The sequence below is a fragment of the Haliotis rufescens genome, unplaced genomic scaffold (assembly GCF_023055435.1).
Source record: "Haliotis rufescens isolate VD_foot unplaced genomic scaffold, xgHalRufe1.0.p SCAF_1, whole genome shotgun sequence".
Taxonomy (NCBI): domain Eukaryota; kingdom Metazoa; phylum Mollusca; class Gastropoda; order Lepetellida; family Haliotidae; genus Haliotis; species Haliotis rufescens.
This window is the reverse complement of record NW_025963779.1, coordinates 65,540,255-65,564,901: the sequence shown is the minus strand read 5'-3', so window position 1 is coordinate 65,564,901 and position 24,647 is coordinate 65,540,255. Positions and strand designations below refer to the sequence as shown.

Sequence of the window (24,647 nt, the reverse complement as noted above, 5' to 3'; positions counted from 1 at the left end):
TCCCTTGGGCACGCCAGAAACCTATGATTGGGTTCGAATCCCGGTTCGCCCCGATTATGTTTCTAGGTTTGTCAGCACCATACCCGTGCTCACGGGTTTCACCGAAGTGGTAAACGTCTGAGACCTGCATCACTTCGGGCTTTCCTCCCACATTAAGCTGACACGCCGTGATATAACTGTAATACTGTTAAAAGCGGCGTTAAACCCAACTCACTCACTCACACTCATTCTGCTGCTTTTTATTCAGAATTCAATTGTTTTTACGATGCTGACAGCAAGCACTACACGGGTATATCCATGTATTCACTTTGATAATTGAACAAGTACGAAAGCCTGTAACGCCAAAATGTATTTATAGAGAAAGGAACATACGTCAGCATTGTTGAGATTTCCCAAGGTTCCCCAGCTTTCCTCAGGTATTGCTCATGCCAACAAACCAATGTAGAATTGAAAGTGAAATAGGTCAGTATAAACCAGGCAGCACTAAACAATGAGCTTACAATAGTGTACAGTATTCCTCTGAGGAAGAACACATGATGAAACATAGACTGGAGAAAGGCGCCTTATATTTTTGTAAATTGTATTGCAACGACCTCATTGAAATCAGTTTGGACGAGAATACACCGCAAACCAAATCCCACGGATTATTTATCAGAATAGCCAAGGGAAGATGAATCTCTCTAAGTCCGTTTCTAATGATTAAGGGGTCCCCTGTGATGCATGGCTGGCCAATATCCCGTTTGGAGGACATGCTCCCTAAATCTCTCCCATTAACTCGTAAATGTGTTCGTTAACCAGGAGCTGAATAGTTCTCTTGTGGGAGCAACGCTAACGTTTCTGTAACGTTCACACGCCACAGAAACTTAAGTCTCACACCGAGAGCTCTTCAGGACATGACGTATTGGCTGTATTAAACTGAATGTACCGTACGTGCAGAAGCACTGGGAACTTTGATATTACTAGTATTTGTTTAGGAAATATTGATAAATACTGCTCATGTGAATCTGACTGGCTATTCATCACAGAGCGTTCCTTGGAGGGACGGGGCTGCAGACACGAAGGTCAAAAGCCATTGGGAGCAAGGAAGTCATCGTGTTGTCTCCAGAAACAGAATGATCCTGTCCATTCCGTATGCTGTATTCCACCTTATTGATTCGGGATGACACTCTTACAAGATATAAGTGATATTGCATGTGGCCTTCGTTGAGAACATTCCTTTTCTTGAATAAGAATCAGATTGCCTTTCAAAGGGTCACCATATATCATTTCGAATTGCTTCTTTTGTTGACAGTCTCATTGGGACTGAGAACAGTTTTGTTATTGTAAACCACAAAAAAATGAAAAGTACACACCGAACTCGTATAGAAGAAACGCAAACATTGTCTGATGTCATTTGCTTCTTTGAACGCTTGGACCTTACTGAGACTTTGCGCAAGAAACGCTGACGCTGTAGAGTGAATGTTGTTTATTATGTAGTCAGATCAGTAAGATATCAACTGCATCAGTGACGTCTTCTAGGACAGGTGACTCACAGTGTTAGCATTGACCTACTTGATGAAGTTTCCAAACGGTCACCAATCCAAAACTATCAGTACTCAGATTTCTCAATTTCTGTTCCCATTCCAGGCAACTTAAATAAACTGGGAAATACGTACTTCATCTACCATCACAATGGAAAAGTTCATATTCGGGTCTGAATTGTTGCATGGTTTCTTTTGCAACAAAAAAACAAAGTACTTACTTTTTCGTGGCGGGTCTGCCGGTAGCGCAGGACACACTTACTCTTTTCGCAAACACCTGGCTTTATCATTAATTTCCGGTGATCCATGCATATATTTGACACCACTAATTTGCATTTTACGTCCAAATGGACTCTATCTCCTCGGATTATTTTCTGGCGTTGACGTTGTATATTTAGCCGTCTAAAGTTTGTCCATGCCGAGAATCAATCAACTTCCCCGTTATCACACCTAATTAGCCTGAAGAATCGTTTGCGCTTAATTATCTTCGTCGATTCCAGTGACAACAATGTTGCAATTAAGTGGTACCTGAACAGCAGTTACCCACGGTGATGTATGCGAATCTGGATAAATGAATATGTTTTATTCAAAATCGTCTCGATTTGTGGTAGTGCCATTTCAGATAATTGTTCCCATCTTCAAAGGACAGTGTTCAGTGCAATATAAGCAACAGCCTCGATTGTCTTCATCCACACAATGTGTAAATCAGGTGCCTATACAGACGCCTACACTTCTTATACCATCAGTGTTGATTGCTTAAGGTGGTCTCAGGTGTCATGAATCTTCTTAGGCAAATCTAATCAGTTGCGTCAATGATTACTCAATGAACACCTGTCGGGCTCTCTTTGTTTTAGAAAAAAATGACACACGTTTGGCTTTTAGGGACTGAATTACCACACCTTTCTCACTAAATTAGGCTGGAGCCTATTTTGGTGACAGTAATGAGATGTCACAAAAGAACATACCGTTGGGCAACAACTGGACGAGCGTCATACTATTTTATGTCTGGCGGAAACGGATAGCTGGTCTCCTGTTGTCGAACGATTTTTACAAGAGCGTTGTGAAGCCAGAAGGAGTTAAAATGTCATTGTGGGCAGATGGGAATTGTAGTCAGACAGGCGTTCGGACCCAAAGCATTAATTCATCAAATTATTTTCAATTTAAAGTTACATTATTCTCGATGTTTCTTCTTTGGGAAATATTGTATGTAAGTAGGATGGTGGCATAATATTACCATTTATTGTATTGAAATTCAAGATCATCGCCGGTCTCAATTATTTGCTAAATATAACATCATTTGTAAGACATTTGCGAAATCCATGTGTAAGCTTAGAAAACACTCCTGTAGTAGTTTAATACTTGATAACCATACTTTAAGCAAATTAAAACTACATTTATGGACATTATAGTATCTATGAAAATGAATTACCCCGTCACATTTACTATTATCTTCCCGAGGCAAGAGAGTTAACTGACTTTAAAAGTCCAGTTTCCACCCTTGCCGAACTAGGCTGGAATTACTGAGCTCGATCGTAGCGCCACCAGTGGCTATTACCAGTTATGTCCCTTCTAAGCCTCTCGTATGGACCAATCAGATTCCACCTCTCGTATCACTTGCGTTTGCTTCACACAAAATGGTGGCGCCCAGTCAGGACGATCTGATCGATAATCAAGATCTATATTGTGATAAAACGGGTCTTACATCGCGAAATGCACCAAATCACGTGTGCATCTTGATTAAAAACATGAAAGAATTTGGAAAATATCTGCTGACAACTAGTTGGCGGTGCACATGCTTTGCAAATCCTGCAATCGATCGAAATCTGCACGTCAGTTTACGAACCGGATTTCGATTTCGGTGCGCGATTTTGATTGGACTATGCATAGACTCATTAGTCCAGACAAAATGTAACTCCATAATACCAGCCTAGTTTGGCAAGGGTGGAAACTGGACCTTTATAGTCAGTTAACTCTCTTGCCTCGGGAAGATGATTTACTATCGGCTACGGCATTGGCTTTCCTGTCAATTTCAAAACATTTTAAAAATGAGTTATCTCACCTTTCTGTTATCCCACCTTCTGATACACCCTTAGTTAAAAATCCTAATGTCTTATCAACAGCTCAAACACACAGGATACTTTTATGGCTTTCTCAGACAGTATTTTACGAGCTCAGGTATAGACCAACATGTGAGTAACTATGGATCCACACAGTTACAGTGTCGATCAATCAAGCTTCAGGATGCACAAAGCCTATAGTATAATCACGAGTTACACGTAGTAGAGGGTATCCATGAGATAAACTTGTTTATTACCCACGTGGTGAAGATACAGTTGGTAAGATACTAAAACCCGTATGTTTATTCATAAAAGAATCGCGAGACGTCATTCATTTTGCAACTACAAGGCAGAACTGAAGCAATCTCATGAGAGCGAGAGGTATTTACAAACACTTTATTAAACCAAACAAGATAGTCACACGGATCAAATTCGGTTTGCATTCTATATAAGTTATGCATAGAGTTTCAGACATGATATAATCGAGCTATACCCATATGCAATGTACGACTACCGATAGATCGAAGGTCCCCAGGAGCGTCAAGCACCATACCACTTTCGCAACTTTCAATTTGATTTAACGTAAAATGATAAGCGTGGTGAAATGAAGTCAGTTTAAACTAGCTGGTCAGATATCAAGACTTACTTGGAATGATCCGGTTGCGCCATCAGTGCACCCCTCGAAGCGTATTTTGTGGCACTGTTTCGGGAGTTGTTTGTTCACGAATGTACGACCAGGGCCCACTTTCACAGAACAATCTTAGTTACAATGGATCTTAGGCGGCTACAATCAACTTTACAATCACCATACAATTGTCCTATTCCACTTGCACAAACCGATCTTAGCGCGATTGTCAGACGGCTAAGATTGAAATCTTCAACGATGGAGGTACGAATATTTTATACTCGACTCCTGTCTACAGTTGTCTGCAAACGCGCATAGTTTGCTGCGCATACAATAAGTGGAACCGGTAACGACACGCAACACGTACCTACCTACATCGTAAAATCCTAAATATATCCTTCATGTTTTCGTTTCGTTGCTACAACAAAGGATGTTATGACTACCATTTCAAAAAACAGAAAGACGGGAACTTTCAAAAACGCATAGACGGGAAATAAGAATAATGAATAATGTTTCGAGAAAGCAATTGTTTATATATATTCACTTGGTATTAATTTTTTATTTTTTTTAAAGTGTGAATTTTATTTTTGCTATTTATGGGATATTTGGCAAAAAATGCAAATGTTTTATCATGTATATTTGCTTGTATGATGAATACTTGTATTATTTTTCTTTTAAATTCTAATATTTAACCGCTTGTCCCCGTACGATTTGATTTTAGAATTAAACATGAATGATTTGATCTTCAGCTTGTATTTATTTGTACATTAATTTAATGATAAACTAAAGACAAAATAACTGACACGAATGTGGCCCAAAAGAAATATAGGAGGAGCTCCGCGATTCAACAACACTGATACACTGGGTAAGGTAGATTGTATTCTACGGGCTTATACAAAGGGAAACCACTCCCATCTAGAGTATAAACTAAGATTAGCTGCCCTTGTCGAAAAGGCCACGGACGTTACAAATCGCTTGCGGGACGACTTAGGTTTTTATCCTTCCTTTGTTTAGCGAAAAGGTATGTTGTTTCACATTTCTTTCAGCATTGAGTTGGATGGGAATATTCCTTTTAGCTATCGACTCGACAGTTACATAATGGTAATTAACGATATTTCTGACGTTAAATCTGTGGTGCGTTCTTCATGTTGTTAAAGTGTCGATTCGAATTATAAAGTTTAACAAAATGAAGAGGCAATGTTTGAACGTAAAGCAGATTATTTATGTGAAACAGACCAAGCCTTGCACGCCATTTTGTCCCGTTTTTTTAGGGACTTCAACGATCTTAGCTACTTAAGATTGGTCCGGACCAATTGTAAGTTTCGATTGTAGCTTACAATGATCTTAGCCTACAATCGCTTTGTGCAAATGGATGGCGATTGTAGCCGAAGCCTAAGATCGCGATCTTAAGGATTTACAATAATTGTAGCGCTAAGATTGCTTTGTGCAAGTGGACCATGGGACTACAACATTCTTAGCTACTTAAGATTGGTCCGGACCAATTGTAAGTTTCGATTGTAGCTTACAATGATCTTAGCCTATAATCGCTTTGTGCAAGTGGATGGCGATTGTAGCCGAAGCCTAAGACCGCGATCTTTAGGATTTACAATAATTGTAGCGATAAGATTGCTTTGTGCAAGTGGACCCAGATCACTCAAAGTGAACATTCCGATACAAATCATTCGAAAACTCGGTAGAAGTGTGCCTGATTTCTGATTATGTGGCCCAAAATATCCCAAATGTAAACAATAACATTCCCTATCTCTCGCGTAAAACGCTGTGAGAAAATCACGGTTGTCTTTTCTTATTCCGGAGGTGGCCTTGCCCTTCGTTCGAAGCTGTCACTGACATGCAAGCAGACTTGAGTTTGTTGATCACGACTTCAGTATAGGTGGTACAGTTAGCATGAATATCTTTGGCGAACACTCTGATTCCCTCTTGCAAAATGGCACGGACATGATATAAATTCAACTGATAGACCAAGGAAACCGAATCATTTTGAATGCACAGACGGGACCCCGGCAGTGCGAGTGACGGACTGTTGGTCCGATATTCAAAGCGTGGCGCTAATGTGACTTTTAATATTTTCTTATATGTGTCCTGCGTACTAACAACATGGCGCTTGAATAACCATAAGTTGAAGAAATTCTTCCAAAAGGATCTTGAGCGTCGCTGCTGTTATGTTTGCAAACACAACTGCAGGCGCATATTGTTAATACATATGCATTGAAATTTCAACAATGCCCATATTTGGGCATATATCAATATTCATGTGCAACCAGATTTTGCAACCGGTTCCAGTTTGGTCTGTCAACGCACGAAGGTGTTATGTATTTACACTTAAATATATATTTAACGTGGGTAATAAATAAAACACCTCTTTCGCTCGGTCAGATACCATAGAAAGTTCACGAGTTTCGTAAAAAATGTATCCAACGAGAATAGGTGTAGTATTCTCTATGGGTACTTTTGATCATGACGTTGACATATTATCAAGACCGGATCAAAATCCTCCATTTCATGGCATGAAACATGTACATAGATGTTTGTATAATTATGACACTGCGACAGTTGTCATCAACATGTAGAAATAATGTATATCAGGATAAAGGCTATAGTATTCATTGATAAATTGATTTCTAATATGAACATTTAACGGACAAACAAGTGTCAAGTGCTACTCATCTTCAATATCACACAAATTGAAAATCCTGTTTAGTCGTAATGTTACGACGTGCATACCCTCCTCAATAACGTACATGTAGACGTACTTGAACACAGACCTAAACAGTCATGTAATTTAAGAGAAGGCATTGCGCTTTCATTGTGTCTGGTAAGCCAACCCATTATTGTGTTATAATAGGGACTAATATCACCACTGAACAATACTAGCATTCGTTAGAGTTTGGTGTAAATCAATTTCGATGTTTTATTACATTGCCTGCATGAGCGCATACATTGATGTATATCACGGTTTATCTTCTATATTTTATTTACAATATTCATATACATTACGCTCTCAAAAGATATCAAAAGACACAAGGGTGAGATTCTATTTATCATCCAACGTCGTTCTTCCAACTTTTTCACTTTGTAGACACTAATAAGCAGTGTCGTAAGTGTAAAAAGAGTGAATAGTTGTGGTATCTGACGGGCGAAAGCGAGTCAGAAACCACAACTATTCACGAGTTTCATAAAAATTGTTTTACACGGGAGCGAGTTTAGTATTTTATTTATTACTTGCCATTTATAACGTTTTTAGAATTATACTGTTGAGTGTGAATAGGCTGACACCCACACGACCCACGGCATAATCCAATTGAGTTCAACATAATAATACTTCAAACACGCCAAAACTTGAAACGTATGAATTTAATACCATACAACGGTCTACCTTCAGAATTCAGGCGTCCGTTCCACAAAGCTATCGTAGCGCTAGGGTTATCGCAACTCACAAACTTTAACTTAGACCAACGACTGTCGTTGCGCTACAGTACGATCGCCTTGTGGAACGGGGCCTTGCACCTCAAAGTTTACAATCACGTCAAAGTACCCGATGACGTAATTTGTTTAATGTTGTTGCAAGATCCATCGGCGAAACAATGCCATGTGACGTCAGCCTAGCAACAAGGTTGCTGCGGTCATCGAGTGTGCATAAGCTCCTCTCAGTGATCTATCATCTCCACCCGCAATGTCGCTGAATAAGCCAAGGGATGTCGAGAGCTTTCAATATTTGTTCATGAAACGTGTCCCGAGAGTACATAAGCACGCGTTTTGGTATTACACAATGTGTAACACAGCTGTATGTTTATTAAACGGGTGATCTCTTCACGGCAAGTAATAAATCGCTTGATCTCACCCAAGCGATATCTCCTGTGGTAGCCAGTTTTTGGATGATAATATAGGCTATTCACATTGGACGAACCGTCTTAAGTGTAATTGAAAAGACATCATTGTGAGATATAAATTGTATTTAATAATTAAAACGCTACCTTTTGAAACGCAGATGGTATTCCGAGCTGATTTGTTTGTCAGTCAGTTCGTGTCGCAGCGTAACACCGGCACTATTTGTGTTGACAAAGAGAGCACATGAGTTGAGTATTTGTTTCGAACAGACACTGTTTACATGTTGTGCTGTGACAACACCAACCAATTCAAACACGGTAGTCTTATATTACATGACAACAGAACCCGTGAAGATCTGGGTTAGAATATGTTGTCAGCATCTCATGAGGCGATTTAAGGGATTTAAAAGTCAGGCTCGCTGACTTGGTTGATGAATGGCATCGTATCCCATTGCGTGGATCGATGCTCATGATGTCAATGGGGGCACGGGTGGCCAAGTCGTCTAAGGCGCCGCGATTCGCTGTGCAGGGTTGCATCCCTTGGGCACGCAAGAAACCTATGATTGTGGGTTCGAATCCCGGTTCGCCCCGATTATGTTTCTAGGTTTGTCAGCACCATACCCATGCTCGTGGGTTTCACCGAAGTGGTAAACGTCTGAGAACTGCATCACTTCGGGCTTTCCTCCCACATTAAGCTGTCACGCCTCGATATAACTGGAATACTGTTAAAAGCGGCGTTAAACCTAATTAACTCACTCACTCACATGATGTCAATGGATTGTCTGGTCGATTATTTGCAGACCGTCATATATCTGTAATGTTGCTGAGTGCAAACAAAACATGACAACATACCTTACTGACAGTGTGTGTTTCTGCGTGCTTATATTTGTGTGTGATTTTCGCATGTTGTCTTTCGGGGTTATATTTACATATGTCCACGAACCTTCTGAATATACGAACGCTGACTGCCCTTAATTGTGTTGTGCTGGATATTGACTAAAGCCATACTGACGTGACAAGTTGACTCTATACAGTTGTAGTATTGGTATTTATGTAGTTGTAGTAGTCGTAGTTCTAGATAGGAACTAGTAATAATTTGTGTAGTATCAGCTGTAGTAGTAGTAGTAGTAGTAGTAGTAGTAGTAGTAGTAGTTCGTGTTGCTGTCATGGTCGGTGATTATAAGTTTGTTGTGTAGTAGATGTCGTCGTTGTTGTAGTGGTAATATGTTGTAGCCGCTGTATACGTAGTAAAAGGAGTAGCTCTAGTGGAAGTTGTAATTATTGTAGTACCCGTTGTAATTCAGGAGAAATTTGGAGTCTAGACGGTCTATATGCCCATTTGACACGAATTAATGTGCGTACCCAATACAATTGATTCACTGATGTTTCGTGCGGAGTTTGGTCAACACGTCGACGTCCTGCGAATACCCCATTTGTGTTTGTTGTCCATGGTAAACTGCGATATAGCCGTGACGGTATCTCAGTTGGCTAGCAATATATAACTAGAATTAATGCGGAAACAGACACAGACACAGACACATACGTAGACAGAGACACAGACACACACAAACTGAAATGAGTGAAGTAATAAAAATATCATATCAAATAAAATGTCTCTCTGTACACATACGCTTTGCTTTAAATACACAATGACACACACATTAATGCTTGCCAATAGATCAAAAGGACAGTTTTAGTGCCCACATAACAATAATATATCGATACGGTCTTCTTTTGAGAGTCTTATTTCCTTTAATGCACGTAAAACACACTTATGTATAATCATCGCCTTCATAATTGATTTTAGACGAATGTATACGTGAAATTGACTCAAGTTCTTATGTCACAAATTACCATTAAGGATTTCAAATCAAGGAGTTGCGTGTTGGAAATGATTACGTCTCATCTCTCCTGACGCCTAAAATCTACCAATCTTCTAATGAAGAACAAACAGTTGGCGGCGAAAGGAAAACAACAATCATTAAAACAACAATAGAATATGGTACTATTTCAGAAACGTATTTCTGTTTTATGACAGATGTCTTGGGAATGTTGTGAACATTTCGATCACAGATTTATTACTGCACGGAAAGACCACTTAAGTACCCAGTTCATTACGACCCAGCGGCGACGAAATGGTGTTTTAGTTTTTAATCATTTATGTGTTCGGAAACATCGCATTTTATGTTTTTTAACAAGAGCTACTCCAACATAAAATTGAATTCGTGGAAAAATACATCCTATATTTCGCAAAAAGAGACAGCGAGCTCACGTAAACATCGATACAGTCGTTTCACCCAAGTAAGCTAAACGTGAAGACATGAATCTTTGATGGATAAGGATTTCTTTATTGTTTGTCTCGATGTTTTAGGATTTTCGATGCTCTTTTCATTAAGACTTGCATGCCAACATGTTCTTCCAAATTCTAAATGCCAGCCAAATTCAAGGAAATAACCCGCGTAATATCAGCAGTGCACATTATAATGACTTCAATTTACTTAATTGAACGATTGCATTGATCCAGTTTGTCAGATTGTGACAATATAAGTGAATATAGTTTTACGCCGTTATTAACAAGATTCCAGCCATATCACGGCGGGGAACACCAAAAAATGGGTTTCACACATTGTACCTTGATGGGATCCGGAATCGAACCCGGGCATTCAGCGTGACGAGCGAACGCGTGAACCACTGGGCTACCCCTTCGCCCCCGTGACATTAGAACCAAACGTTCTATATGTTCTGTCCAAACTTTAAACAAAGTAACACTAATGGTATCGTAAAAACAGTTTTGGCATGTCCTACATCAAGACAGGCTACATAAAAAAAGGATATGTTTCTCAAAACAAAAAGTATCATCTAATACAATGTATTGATACAAAAAGAGCTGCCAATCTTCAATCCGAAGTCTTCACAGCATCTTAAGCAAATGTACGCCTCGTAATTGAAACACGTAAATGCTTAGAGATCGTGTTAAGACAACACCCGACCTAGACACCAAGATCAGATGTAATCTGTTTCCACGGCCTAATGTAGCATTAACGTCTTGTCTGCACCGTCATTGTTAACAGTCTAATGATCTGAAATCACCATCCATGCCTCAGCGCTTTCGTAAACAAACTTATGATTAGTTGTGAAACCCAATGCCATAACACTAAAGTCCATATCAAACATCAAACTACCGGTACTGACACTGTAAGTGATACGTACATCATGCAGTTGACATAATAATGAATGTCAGCATCCCCGTCACTCGTCATCTATCAACGCCTGTACCAGCAATAAGCTGCAACTAACGGCCACACATTTCACAGTCCTGTCGGCCCTTTCATACAGCCCTAACACGGTATTGATAGAGGTAGCGATCACGGAGCCTATTCTCATCGTTCGCAATATGTTGCCATATTAGATTCGATCTGAGCTGGGCTTCAATTCACCCATCTCGCATTCATTGGCCTGTTTCAGAGTACGAACGGGCTATGGGACATTGAGATGTTTATTGGAATCCGGGGCGACTACACTGCAGTTGGTTTGAAACAGACATGCAGTTCATCTCTAACTCAGTCAATGATACACAGATGCAGGTGAGTGTATTCATTTGTTAAATTGATTTTTTGACCACAGGTAACCATGTCGGCTTTGGCTTAGGTGCTTATCATTTATTCGTAGTCTACATTGAGAGAAAACAATCATTTTTGTATTTCACTGGAATCAACCTTTAAAATTCAAATAATTATTTTTAACTTCAATATGTACTTTATATACACAGCATAAATGCATAGAGAATTAAATACTAGCCATTTTGTGCATGTGATAAGTGACTTAGGATATACTTTGCTTTTTCTTACAGAAACAGTAGCTGGATATATTGTAGTATCAACCATTCCTTTTGTTAAAAATGAACAGTATATTATGAACAGTATACATGCAAAGAGGATAAAATTGCCATCGTTATTATATTTCTCATGCAATGAGTCAAAGATGTGCGTAAACAAGCGTACATGTTAGTGATTTTAGAGTAACAGCACCTGTAATTGTGTAGGTGGTGTATATTGACAGTCGGTGAGCCATGTCGGACCGATACATTACATATATCTCCCTGCTGACATTTACCGATTTAAAAGCCAACCCCTTTTTTGATAAACCAGATTCTTTTACAAAGTCATTGAACAGGAGTATTGAGGGAGTTCTAAACAAGTAGTAGTTAGACTCATAGACACGGTTATTGTGGAATTTGATATATGGTTATAATGTAACTTCTGCCAGAATAGATTTTATACCAATGAAAAAAATACTGTGTGTTCTACCCTCTTGTTAATGCTTGTGCTGTGCAGAATGAACTCGTTCATAGCAGCGTACCGTTACAGCGTTGAAGTGAATTACATTCATTTATTCATGATAACTGGACATGAGGGCACTGCGAGTAGGCTTTGTCGCTCTGGTTAGTTCTTAAGAAGTCAATGAGTGGGGATTAATACCACATTTAACGGTAGTTCATCTACTTCACAGCGTGTTAGCATATGCATCACGACGTGTTAGCATCTATATCACAACGTGTTAGCATCTATATAGCGGCGTGTTAGCATCTATATCACGATGTGTTAGCATCTATATCACGACGTGATAGCATCCATATAACGACGTGTTAGCATCTTTATCTCGACGTGTCAGCATCGTGGCGTGTTAGCATCTATGTCACGGCGTGTTAACGTCTATATCATGACGTGTCAGCATCTATATCACGACGTGTCAGCATCTATATCACGACGTTTTAGCATCTACATAACGATGTGTTAGTATCTATATCACGACGTGTTGGCATTTATATCACGACGTGTCAGCATCTATATCACGACGTGTTGTCATCTATATCTCGACGTGTTAGCATCTAAATCACGACCTGTTAGTATCTATATCACGACGTGTCGGAATCGTTACGTGTTAGCATCTATATCATGACGTGTTAGCATCTATATCACGACGTGTCAGCATCTATATCACGACGTGTCAGCATCGTGACGTGTGCGCATCTATATCACAACGTGTTAGCATCTGTATCACGACGTGTTAGCATCTATATCACGACAAGTTAGCATCTATATCACGACGTGTTAGCATCTATATCACGACGTGTTGGCATCTGTATTACGACGTGTTAGTATCTATATCACGACGTGTTAGCATCTATATCACGATGTGTTAGCATCTGCATCACGACGTGTTAGCATCTATATCACGATGTGTCAGCATCTATATCACGACGTGTCAGCATCTATATCACGACGTGTTAGCATCTATATCACGACGTTTTGGCATCTACATAACGATGTGTCAGCATCTATATCACGACGTGTCAGCATTTATATCACGACGTGTTGGCATCTATATCACGACGTGTTGGCATCTATATCTCGACGTGTTAGCATCTAAATCACGACGTGTTAGTATCTATATCACGACGTGTCGGAATCGTTACGTGTTAGCATCTATATCACGACGTGTTAACGTCTATATCATGACATGTTAGCATCGATATCACGACGTGTCAGCATCTGTATTACGACGTGTTTTCATCGATATCAAGACGTGTTGGCATCTATATCACAACGTGTTAGCATCTTTATCACGACGTGTCGGAATCGTTACATGTTAGCATCTATATCACGACGTGTTAATGTCTATATCATGACATGTTAGCATCTATATCACGACGTGTTAGCATCTATATTACGACGTGTTAGTATCTATATCACGACGTGTTACCATCTATATCACGACGTGTCAGAATCTGTACTACGACGTGTTAGTATCGATATCACGACGTGTTAGCATCTATATCACGACGTGTGAGCATCTATATCAAGACGTGTCAGCATCGTGACGTGTGCGCTTCAATATCACAACGTGTTAGCACCTATATCACGACGTGTTAGCATCTATATCACGACAAGTTAGCATCTATATCACGACGTGTTGGCATCTGTATTACGACGTGTTAGTATCTATATCACGACGTGTTAGCATCTATATCACGACGTGTCAGCATCGTGACGTGTGAGCATCCATATCACGACGTGTTAGCATCTATATCGCAACGTGTTAGCATCTTTATCACGACGTGTCAGGATCGTTACGTGTTAGGATCTATGTCACGGCGTGTTAACGTCTATATCATGACGTGTTAGCATCTATATCTCGGTGTGTCAGTATCTATACCACGACGTGTTATCATCTATATCAACGACCTGTGAGCATCTATATCACAACGTGTTAGCATCTATATCACAACATGTTAGCATCTATGCATCTATGATCACCCTTGCCATTACTGAATTAGTTTAACGTTTAATGTCATGATAAACAGTTATGTAAAATAAACCTATAATTATGGTATAACGTTTATTTACAGTGTGATGGTGTATCTTTATCACGGTGTGTCAGAATCTATACCACGACGTGTTATCATCTATATCAACGACGAGTCAGCATCTATATCACGACGTGTTGGCATCTATATCACGACGTTTAGGCTTCTACATAACGATGTGTCAGCATCTATATCACGACGTGTTGGCATTTATATCACGACGTGTTGGCATCTATATCACGACGTGTTAGCATCTATATCTCGACGTGTTAGCATCTATATCACGACGTGTCGGAATCGTTACGTGTTAGCATCTATATCACGACGTGTTAACGTCTATATCATGACATGTTAGCATCGATATAACGACGTGTCAGCATCTGTATTACGACGTTATTTCATCGATATCACGACGTGTTGGCATCTATATCACAACGTGTTAGCATCTTTATCACGACGTGTCGGAATCGTTACATGTTAGCATCTATATCACGACGTGTTAATGTCTATATCATGACATGTTAGCATCTATATCACGACGTGTTAGCATCTATATTACGACGTGTTAGTATCTATATCACGACGTGTTACCATCTATATCACGACGTGTCAGAATCTGTACTACGACGTGTTAGTATCTATATCACGACATGTTAGCATCTATATCACGACGTGTGAGCATCTATATCAAGACGTGTCAGCATCGTGACGTGTGCGCATCTATATCACAACGTGTTAGCACCTATATCACGACGTGTTAGCATCTATATCACGACAAGTTAGCATCTATATCACGACGTGTTGGCATCTGTATTACGACGTGTTAGTATCTATATCACGACGTGTTAGCATCTATATCACGACGTGTCAGCATCGTGACGTGTGAGCACCATATCACGACGTGTTAGCATCTATATCGCAACGTGTTAGCATCTTTATCACGACGTGTCAGGATCGTTACGTGTTAGGATCTATGTCACGGCGTGTTAACGTCTATATCATGACGTGTTAGCATCTATATCTCGGTGTGTCAGTATCTATACCACGACGTGTTATCATCTATATCAACGACGTGTGAGCATCTATATCACAACGTTTAGCATCTATATCACAACATGTTAGCATCTATGCATCTATGATCACCCTTGCCATTACTGAATTAGTTTAACGTTTAATGTCATGATAAACAGTTATGTAAAATAAACCTATAATTATGGTATAACGTTTATTTACAGTGTGATAGTGTATCTATTTTAGATTCCATCGCGGCACTGCGTAAGTGCAATGTATCTAAGGGCCTATCCGAGTCATATCAAAGAGCGTTGTATTAAATACTGGGCATATTTTTCATATTAATACATGTCGAGGAATGTGACGTTGACATTAATGGTGGCATTTGCCAATGGTCTCAATGGTCAAACAGCATTAATAAATCAAATTAATGTTTTATAAATTAAAAAATCAATGAATATGAATGATTTGTAAAAAGAATTTTCTCTTGGTAAAATATCTCTTGCATTTTGCTTATGGGAGAAAAACACTTTGCCAATTTAATCAGTCAATTAAGAATATGCACTTTTGCTGAAGGAATAAGATACTTGAATTAACTAATAAGACCAATGAGCTCAATCGAAATGTCTGCATCACGAGCCATCGTGGGACTTGCTGCATATGTTAGTGTATACAAATGCCATACATCAAACTACCTTGTATTGACAGTAGCCCAACTGCTCTCTCGCCGGAGAGAAGTCCCTTGATATCCCAAAGCTTACTGTGTATACACGAAACGCTCAATGTCTTCATAACGACACTAGGGACGGAGGAAAGTTGATTAGCATTGTACACTGAGCTGAAACTAAGATTTACTCGTCTTCACAGTTTTCGGCTGAACTGACATCAAACTGTCAACTGGATAATTTCATAGCTACTGTAATCTAATTTCAAAGGAACCCTTTGGACGAGTACAAATTTAAATTTTAGATTCCTCTGTGACATGCTCCGTTGTAATTTCTTGAGCAAATTACGATCTTAAGGTACGAGGTCGGAATTTCAATCAATCCAATCACGACCCTACGTTCTCTGTGATGCGTTCACAGACAATTCTACTCCAGGAATGTGTTTCTTTGAAATAGCGCTGCCCATCCCGTTCAGATTGGGAAATTGTCATCGAGTGCTGTAGTTTGGGGTTTACTTCTTATTGGGATAGCAGTGTAATTAAATGACATCCGCTGATATAAGACTTGCAATTTGTAAAATTGGATTATAAAACATATTCTGTTTGACTGCAGTGAAAGGGCAAAAGCTATCAGTAAATGCGGAATTAATTCCGAAGATTGAACTGGTTACCTAACGATCACTTATTCACATTTTTCATAACGCATCAAGATCTTCGATCTCCAAGCCGTGATGCAGATAGTTCTTCACGTAAATCAACCCTTTCCTTTAATACAAAATGTTATCGGAGCGGTCAAATTGATTTAGTAGCTTTATGCATGACTTATGATGTCAGATATATCGAACACATTTTTCGATTTCACGAAAATAGATTTTAATCTAGGTGCTGGATTCGACAATGCATATATCATTTGAATAAATCAGCGAATGAATGAATATGAATATTGTGGATTTAAATTTATCTGTTCTTACATTGTCATTGGTATTACCAAATATGTACGGTACCTGTATGAAGTATGTAATAGGCCTTCTCTGATAATGTGGTAACATTTTTTTTGTCTATTGTGATGTTGGGGCACGGGTTGTCCAGTCGTCTAAGGCTACGCAATTCGCTGGTAAAGCATCCATTGGGCAGCCAGAAACCGTTGATCGTGTGTTCGAATCCCGGTTCGCCCCGGATATGTTTCTAGGTTTGTCATCACCATGCCCGTGCTCGTGAATTTCAACAATCTGGTAAACGTCTAATAACTGCATCACTTTGGGCTTTCCTCCCACATCAAGCTGACACGCTTGAAAAGCAGCGTTAAACCCAATTCACTCAATCACTCACTCTCTTATGATGTATAAAATATAATGTTGTCCTACTTACGATTCCAAAAAGCAAAACGCAAAGCTATAAAGACGTAAGCATTTTTTCAGGCCGATATTCTTCTTACTATTTCCACTCAGTTACTATTTCACCCCGCACACATACTCCCAAATAGCACGTCGTAATAACACCACATAACATCACGTAACACGCTTGTAGCACCCATATAACATCATGTAACATTAACGTACCATCCACGAAACACCAGGTAACACTTATGTAAATCCCCTGAAACACCCACTTAACACCACGTAACACTTCCTAAGTTCTTTACACCGATCGAATACCCACCTATCACGATGTAACACTACCACGAAACCAACGTTACACCTGCCCAACACCCGCTTCACCACGTAACACTTTCTATGACCACGTAAAACACACAACACACGCATCAAACACCCATCTAACACCACGTAACACCCACCAAACGCCATCAAAATACCCACTAAACACACATGCCTAACACCCACACGACACCCACACTTCGTAACACCCAGCTGTACCAACCTGACACCTACCCTACAAACTCATTCCACGTCAATGTTTCCGAGCAATATGGTGCTACATTACCATTAGTCACACATGCGTAAACATAACGAACATCTCCAACAGGTCATTGGCGACTCTGTAATTGTCATTCGAGGTGAGGCGAGGTGGAATTGGGTTTAACGTCGCGTTCGAGATTAATGCACGTGTGTGTGTCTGCTTGTACTAGTATGGATTTGTGCGGGTTTTATAGTACTATTCCACTGAGATTCCATGAGTTTAACATGGATATCCCACTCAGACGCAGTATACTGACTCCAAGCTGAGCACTCCTTGTTTTATCCCCTCCCGATCGCCAAGCAGGGTAACACCAAATACCGCCTTTTAACGATATTTGTATGACACTACTGGGGATCGAACCACCGACATTCCGTCCCCGGGCAGGCGCTCCATCCACTAGACCACGGAAGCAATCAACATTGTGTGGAATGGGAAGATCGGTTATACAACAGTAGTTGTGAGCAGTGCCACAGATATAGGGCCAGTCGGTATCTGTTCACGACGTGTCAGCATCGTTACGTGTTAGCATCTATGTCACGGCGTGTTAACGTCTATATCATGACGTGTTAGCATCTATATCACGATGTGTCATTATCTATGCCACGACGTGTTATCATCTATATCACGACAGTAGTTGTGAGCAGTGCCACAGATATAGAGACAGGTGGTATCTGTTTATTTCACAACTGTTATGGAATCATTTGAGTGAGTGAGTGAGTGTGGTTTTACGCCGCTTTTAGCAATATCCCAGCAATATCACGGCGGGGGACACCAGAAATGAAGCCACACATTGTACCCATGTCGGGAATCGAACCCGGCGGAATCGAATCGACGAGCGAACGCTTTAACCACTAGGCTACCCGACCGCCCCGGGAATCAATAGAGACACGCGTACGTTACAAGGTCTCGTTGTCTTTTAAGTTTATTGCATACCACCATACTAGAGCAATTATGGAGAATTATATTTCATAAATCATATAGACCACCTGACAAGAATTCATTTCTCGCACCTTGAGGTTCCTTTGTGCAGGAGGAATTGATGCAGACATGTTAATACCTGTTTATGTTTATTTCATACAGCCAATAATATTCACGTGTGTAGGACACAACAGAAGCGAGCACAGCTGGGAATCTCCTTTAATGTTGAATTCTTGAGCACACAATACCGTGTGATACAAAGTCAATAAATACATAAGCTGATTCTTGGAGTAGGGGGGCACGGGTGACCCAGCCGTCTAAGGCGCCGCGACTCGCTGTGCAGAGTTGCGTCCCTTGGGCACGCCAGAAACCTATGATTGTGGTTTCGAATCCCTGTTCGCACCGATTATATTTAAGGTTGTCAGCACCATACCCGTGCTCGTGGGTTTCACCGAAGTGGTAAACGTCTGAGATCTTCATCACTTCGGGCTTTTCTCCCACATTAAGCTGACACGCCGTGATATAACTGGAATACTGTTAAAAGCGGCGTTAAACCCAACTCACTCACACACTCACTTGGAGTAGGGATTTACTTCAATTCAATTAATACATATTGGATAGCAGGACCATGACCATATATATGTTGTCCCGGGTATCATCTACCAAGGGAGACGGTTTTACGATTGTTATGAAAGCAAATTTGTTTTATATGTTATGTAAATGGTGTTAAGTGTTTTGTTTGTTTGCATGCCGATTAGTTTGAAGTCGATAATAGTGCATGCTTTCGCCAAAGATTCGTTTCCTGCCGCGAGTTATCAGTTATCAGAAAGCCTTATTACTTCACGCATTATAATTTTCTACTCCTATGGATTAAGTTGGTTTCCGTGAAGTTTATTCATGCACACGCACTGATACATCACAAAGCATGCGCGTGTCGATGTGACTGTTGTGTTAGGAATGCAATAACGACAATCGTCCTATGCTTGATTAAACCTCAGACGTACATGATCCAAGTGACAGCGACTAGCAGCTGACAGTTAACAGTGATATTATTGTGTTTGTTCTTTAGCAACGGACTCAGCAATAGTCCAAGCTATATGACGGCGATCTGTAAAATACTCGAGTCTGGACCACACATAGCCACTGACACCATGAGCATCGCTCTACCAATTAGGATACGGTTATACATGTGTATGTATCAAACAAGTCAGTGAGCGAGACCACCCGATCCCAGTAGTCACCTCTTACGACAAGCATGTTTTGCAGAAGATCAATTCTAACAGGGATCTTCACAGGTGTAATGTTAGTGTTTTAACATTTTCAATTACTGATTCACAACACTTTACGATTATCTCCCTTCTGGATAGTGCCCGGAGAAGAATTTGAACAAATATCCTTGTTTGTAACCGTATATACATATTAGTGTGTCTGGCAATTATTATCAACAGTGTATATCAGTTTGCTAAGTGATGACAGTCTGATAAGATGAAGCCACAACAATACGGATGTCTGCCGATATACGAATAATTATTAATAACCTACTTATATCTATATCAAATCTAACTGCTCAAATCTAAATTATTCTGTGTAATCTGCGAGTGTTACCTGTTACAAAACTAGTGATGGCAGATGTAAAACGACTTGATATACTATTATTCATGGTTTTGTGAAATTCAATACATCCAGGCTTCAGAGGAAATATATTTCGCTGTACAACACAGTTGGGTTACTCTGCACATATTCACACATCGATTTGAGCAACAATGTACAGGCTGTTCGTGAGTGTATGTAGACCGTAACAATGCGTTCACTTCACAAGTTGGATAACCATATGTCGTGATTAAAGTTGTCAAGTTACCACTAAATCATACAGAGAACATCGATTGCACTAGCCAGAACATAGATACCAATACATTTTCATGCACATTTAACAGGCAGTTGTTTGCGAAAAGAGAACCAACTAAAGTCAACGGCTACAGTATATTGTAATTGTTGGTTTCATAATGTACTTGTATGCTCATGGATATATTGTTTTGTTGATAATCATTATTTCTCTGGTTAATAATAACGTATACGCTACCGGTGTTACCACCAGGGCAGAGCATTGTTATTCGATTTGCAACACCTGGAATCATGGTTGCGATTGCAATGAATGGTACGGTTCGTACATGCATTTGGATTTGATGAGATTCGATACGATTTTATCCGATGCGATCCGAATCGACTGTCATATATGATTGAATCTGTCCGTTAGGTAATCGAGACTGGTTATTTTCGAACGTTAGGGTTGTATATCTACTGTGTATTCGTGTTTTATGAAATATGTTTCAGTTTACCGATCTTGGGACATGTATCGGGTAAATGTATATCACTGTTCTCTTGACCGGATGTGCATTGTGTTTTAATGGTATTATGACTAACATGTGTCACTGTAGTTGGGTTTTCGGATGCCACGTTCTGAATTGGCTTGTAGCCCACGAGGCGAAGGTGCAAAAACGCTCAGTTCATAAGATCCCGTACACACAGAGAGTGGCATGGATTGCCAGTTCAGAAGTTACAGAGGAATCGGTGTGTGACACGTAGATCCATCTTGTGACCACCTCCTGACTTTCAGTACCGAAACTCACAGCGCTCAGGATCAGTTTTGACGTAACAAATGAGTGACGTTATGACGTCATGATACCTGGACAGTCCGGCCAATCGACTTGTGTGGAATTTTACAAGACGGCTACTGGCCAATCAGATTGATTGAATCTTAACGAGTGATGCCAATATTGTTTCCGAGGAAGCTCTGATGACTTCCATGTACGTAAACCACAACGCCAGCTTGATAACTTCGGAGGCTTACTCAAACATTTACCAAACTAAGTATAAAATAATACAATATGGAATGATTAACATCGATATACAATATGTCTCTAATGGTCAGAGAATGTATTCAGACAGAAAAGTATTCATGACCATTCGCAGTGAGAGCTCCAGAATCCTTTTGGTTGCGGCAGCTGCAGGATTTGTTTGTTTGTTGTTTGTTGTTTAACGCCGCACTCAGCAATATTCCAGCTATATGACGGCGGTCTGTAAATAATCGAGTTTGGACCAGACAATCTCATTGATTGACATAATGAGCATCGATCCACGCAATTGGGATACGATGACATCCATCAACCAAGTCAGCGAGCCTGACCACCCGATCCCGTTAGTCGCCTCTTACGACAAGCACGGGTTGCTGAAGACCTCTTCTATCTTCACAGGTCGGCAGTTGCAGGGAATTAGGGATTATCTGTCCCGAATGAACTGCATGTAACGGGGTAAAAGTATTAATTAGAATTCCAAGTGAAGCTCCGAGATGTATTTACACAATATTGCTGGCTTTGGAGCTAAGTATCTTACCGAATTATTAGAAACTAAGCTTTCGTCATGCAACGTGTCTACATTGAATATATAATGCAGCAGCTGAAGATGTTATGATTTTTGGGATCGTTACTTGGTCAATAAAAAAATAAGGCCAAGTAACTACACAAACTCTAACATTGCCCACCAAAGGTTAATTAACATTTCTTCCACTGCAATTTAGTCATAAATACCACTGCATCAGTAGGAGTGCGAATTGCAACACTAACCAGTATCAGTTCGCCCTCCAGACTTCAGGAGCTGGATCGAATAGCCGAGACGACTAAAGTGTTAGTTCCGCGGACTCAGCACAACACAGATGATCGCTCGCAGAGACTCATTATGAAGCTGTAAGTGCCCTTCTCTGTGTGAAGTCGTAACCCGACGATATTTGTCAATTTGCCTACAGTTTGTCGACGACGCACCAGATCTCGTTGATTCATTGTGGTAACCTACACGTCTTACAGTTGGTGGTGCTGTGACAGCAAACGCTTGTAATGCGCATAGACGCATAGACGTCGACGTGCGTACAAGTGAAAGATTGTGTTTGTAAATGGTGGTCAAACATACTGGCTCACTTTGGGAAATTATATGGTAAGTGAACTTTCCATGACGTGAAATCATAAAACATAAGCCAAGGTGACATCATATATATGTTTTTGTACATGGACATATTACATATTTTTTATTGAGAGTGTTGGTCCAGACAGGGGCACACTTGTACTCTGGCACTGGTACACAGAAGCTGTGATTCAAAATTAAATAAAGGTTGTAGTTTCAACAGAATCAGTACATGCGCTATCGTGTCACTGGACATTCTGATACATCTTTTGATTGTGTGGTTTGTGGACAGATCGCGGTCGCTTGGCAGGAGCACTGCAGTGTGGCGTCATGAAACACACACTTACTTGTCTATGCAAATTGTGTTTGGCAGGTGCAATGGGTAGGGCAGGACAAGCCTTCCCTTTTCGCGAACATCCGATGTCATCACTGGTTTTCAGCGATTAATTCATATCATTTTCACTGCTATTTTGACTTTTACGCCTAATGGAATGATTTATCTGTTTCGGCGGATACTCGAGGCTGGTTATTTATGGCGTTGACTTTTTATAATTCATAAGATGTATTTTTGTTCTTGATTCATCTGGTCCCAACAGAACGTTTGAATATTTTTTATTACTTATTTATTTTTATTATCATTGTTTCTGTTCATTCTGTCCATTAATCAGTGAGGTATTAAGTCGATGTTTACTCAAATTTATCAAAGTTAATTGTATTAATGATTGTATCAGGTAGTAAAAATGTGATCACGATAAACGTCTGAAAAGAATTCTGTCCAAAAGTAAGATCTGACCTTTTGGTCGAAGAAGTATACATGCGGATAATTTACACTCAACTTGAAACATTTGAAATATAAAGCTGTACAGTATTACTAATATCATTGCTACCGCAGACAGACATGACACTCGATATGACAAGGAGAATTCTTCTGTGAAAATTCTCGATTCTGACTGGTCAATCAGAGGTTTCAAATCACAATAACCACCTCTGATTGGAACAGCTGATTTATGACGGAATCACATCGGAAGCAAATACATATAGAAAAGTTCACTTTGAAATATCATGTACAATTTAAGTTACAAATGAAGAATTGCGGTCATTATAATATTCAAAGTATATATGACAATATATAAAAAGGAAAAAAACATGACAGATTGAAGAGAGTTTCAGGGACCACGGGTAGCTTGATATGTGGCATGTATCGATTTACAACTGTGACCTCATCAAAGTGCCGTGCGGTGTAGAACTAAACCTAGCATTTTCTGCTTCATTTTATTTAGGGTTGCCCACTTCTGGTTGGTGAATGAAGTAGCTATGCTACACACTTCTAATACCTGCCATGATCCTTTTTAGCGTGTAAAGTATTAGGATGTGAAAATAGATACTGGAGCATATACAATGCCATAATATATTTGAAGGCAGTTTCATTCATTCAGGTTGACAACCACTCAAAGCATTGGCTCAACCCGTGCCTCTTCACTCAATATCTTCGCGAAGACCAAAGGGTTCGTGGTTAAATTTGCCATGGTAAAATGGAGATATAATTCGACATTTAAAATTTCACCGTGCGCGTTCGGTTCCAAAGTCAATTGGGCATGGTTACATCTACAGGTATAAACTCTATATTGAAAACACAATGCTGTTTTCTAACTAGGCTCTGTTTAAATAGGTCCAAGGGCAATCCTGGCAGTAATTCAAAGTCATTTCTGTTTGTCTGCTGACTCAAACTATCTACTCAGTACTAAACTAGCAACTATATTGCCCTTTTGACA

At 39.9% G+C, this 24,647-nt stretch overlaps 1 protein-coding gene across 3 annotated transcripts in view; it reads left to right on the top strand.

The window, feature by feature from the left end:
* The window catches only part of LOC124142381 (growth hormone secretagogue receptor type 1-like), a 155,652-nt gene that overhangs the window by 103,359 nt on the left and 27,646 nt on the right, over positions 1–24,647 (top strand). For 2 of the 3 annotated variants that reach the window (XM_046510814.2, XM_046510812.2), the window contains exon 3: positions 11,513–11,631. In XM_046510814.2, the coding sequence (XP_046366770.1) occupies positions 11,590–11,631 (42 nt within the window). In that variant the 5' untranslated portion in view covers positions 11,513–11,589. Of the gene's footprint in view, positions 1–11,333; positions 11,406–11,512; positions 11,632–24,647 lie in introns of those variants that run through there. The other variant, XM_046510815.2, reaches the window with a different exon arrangement.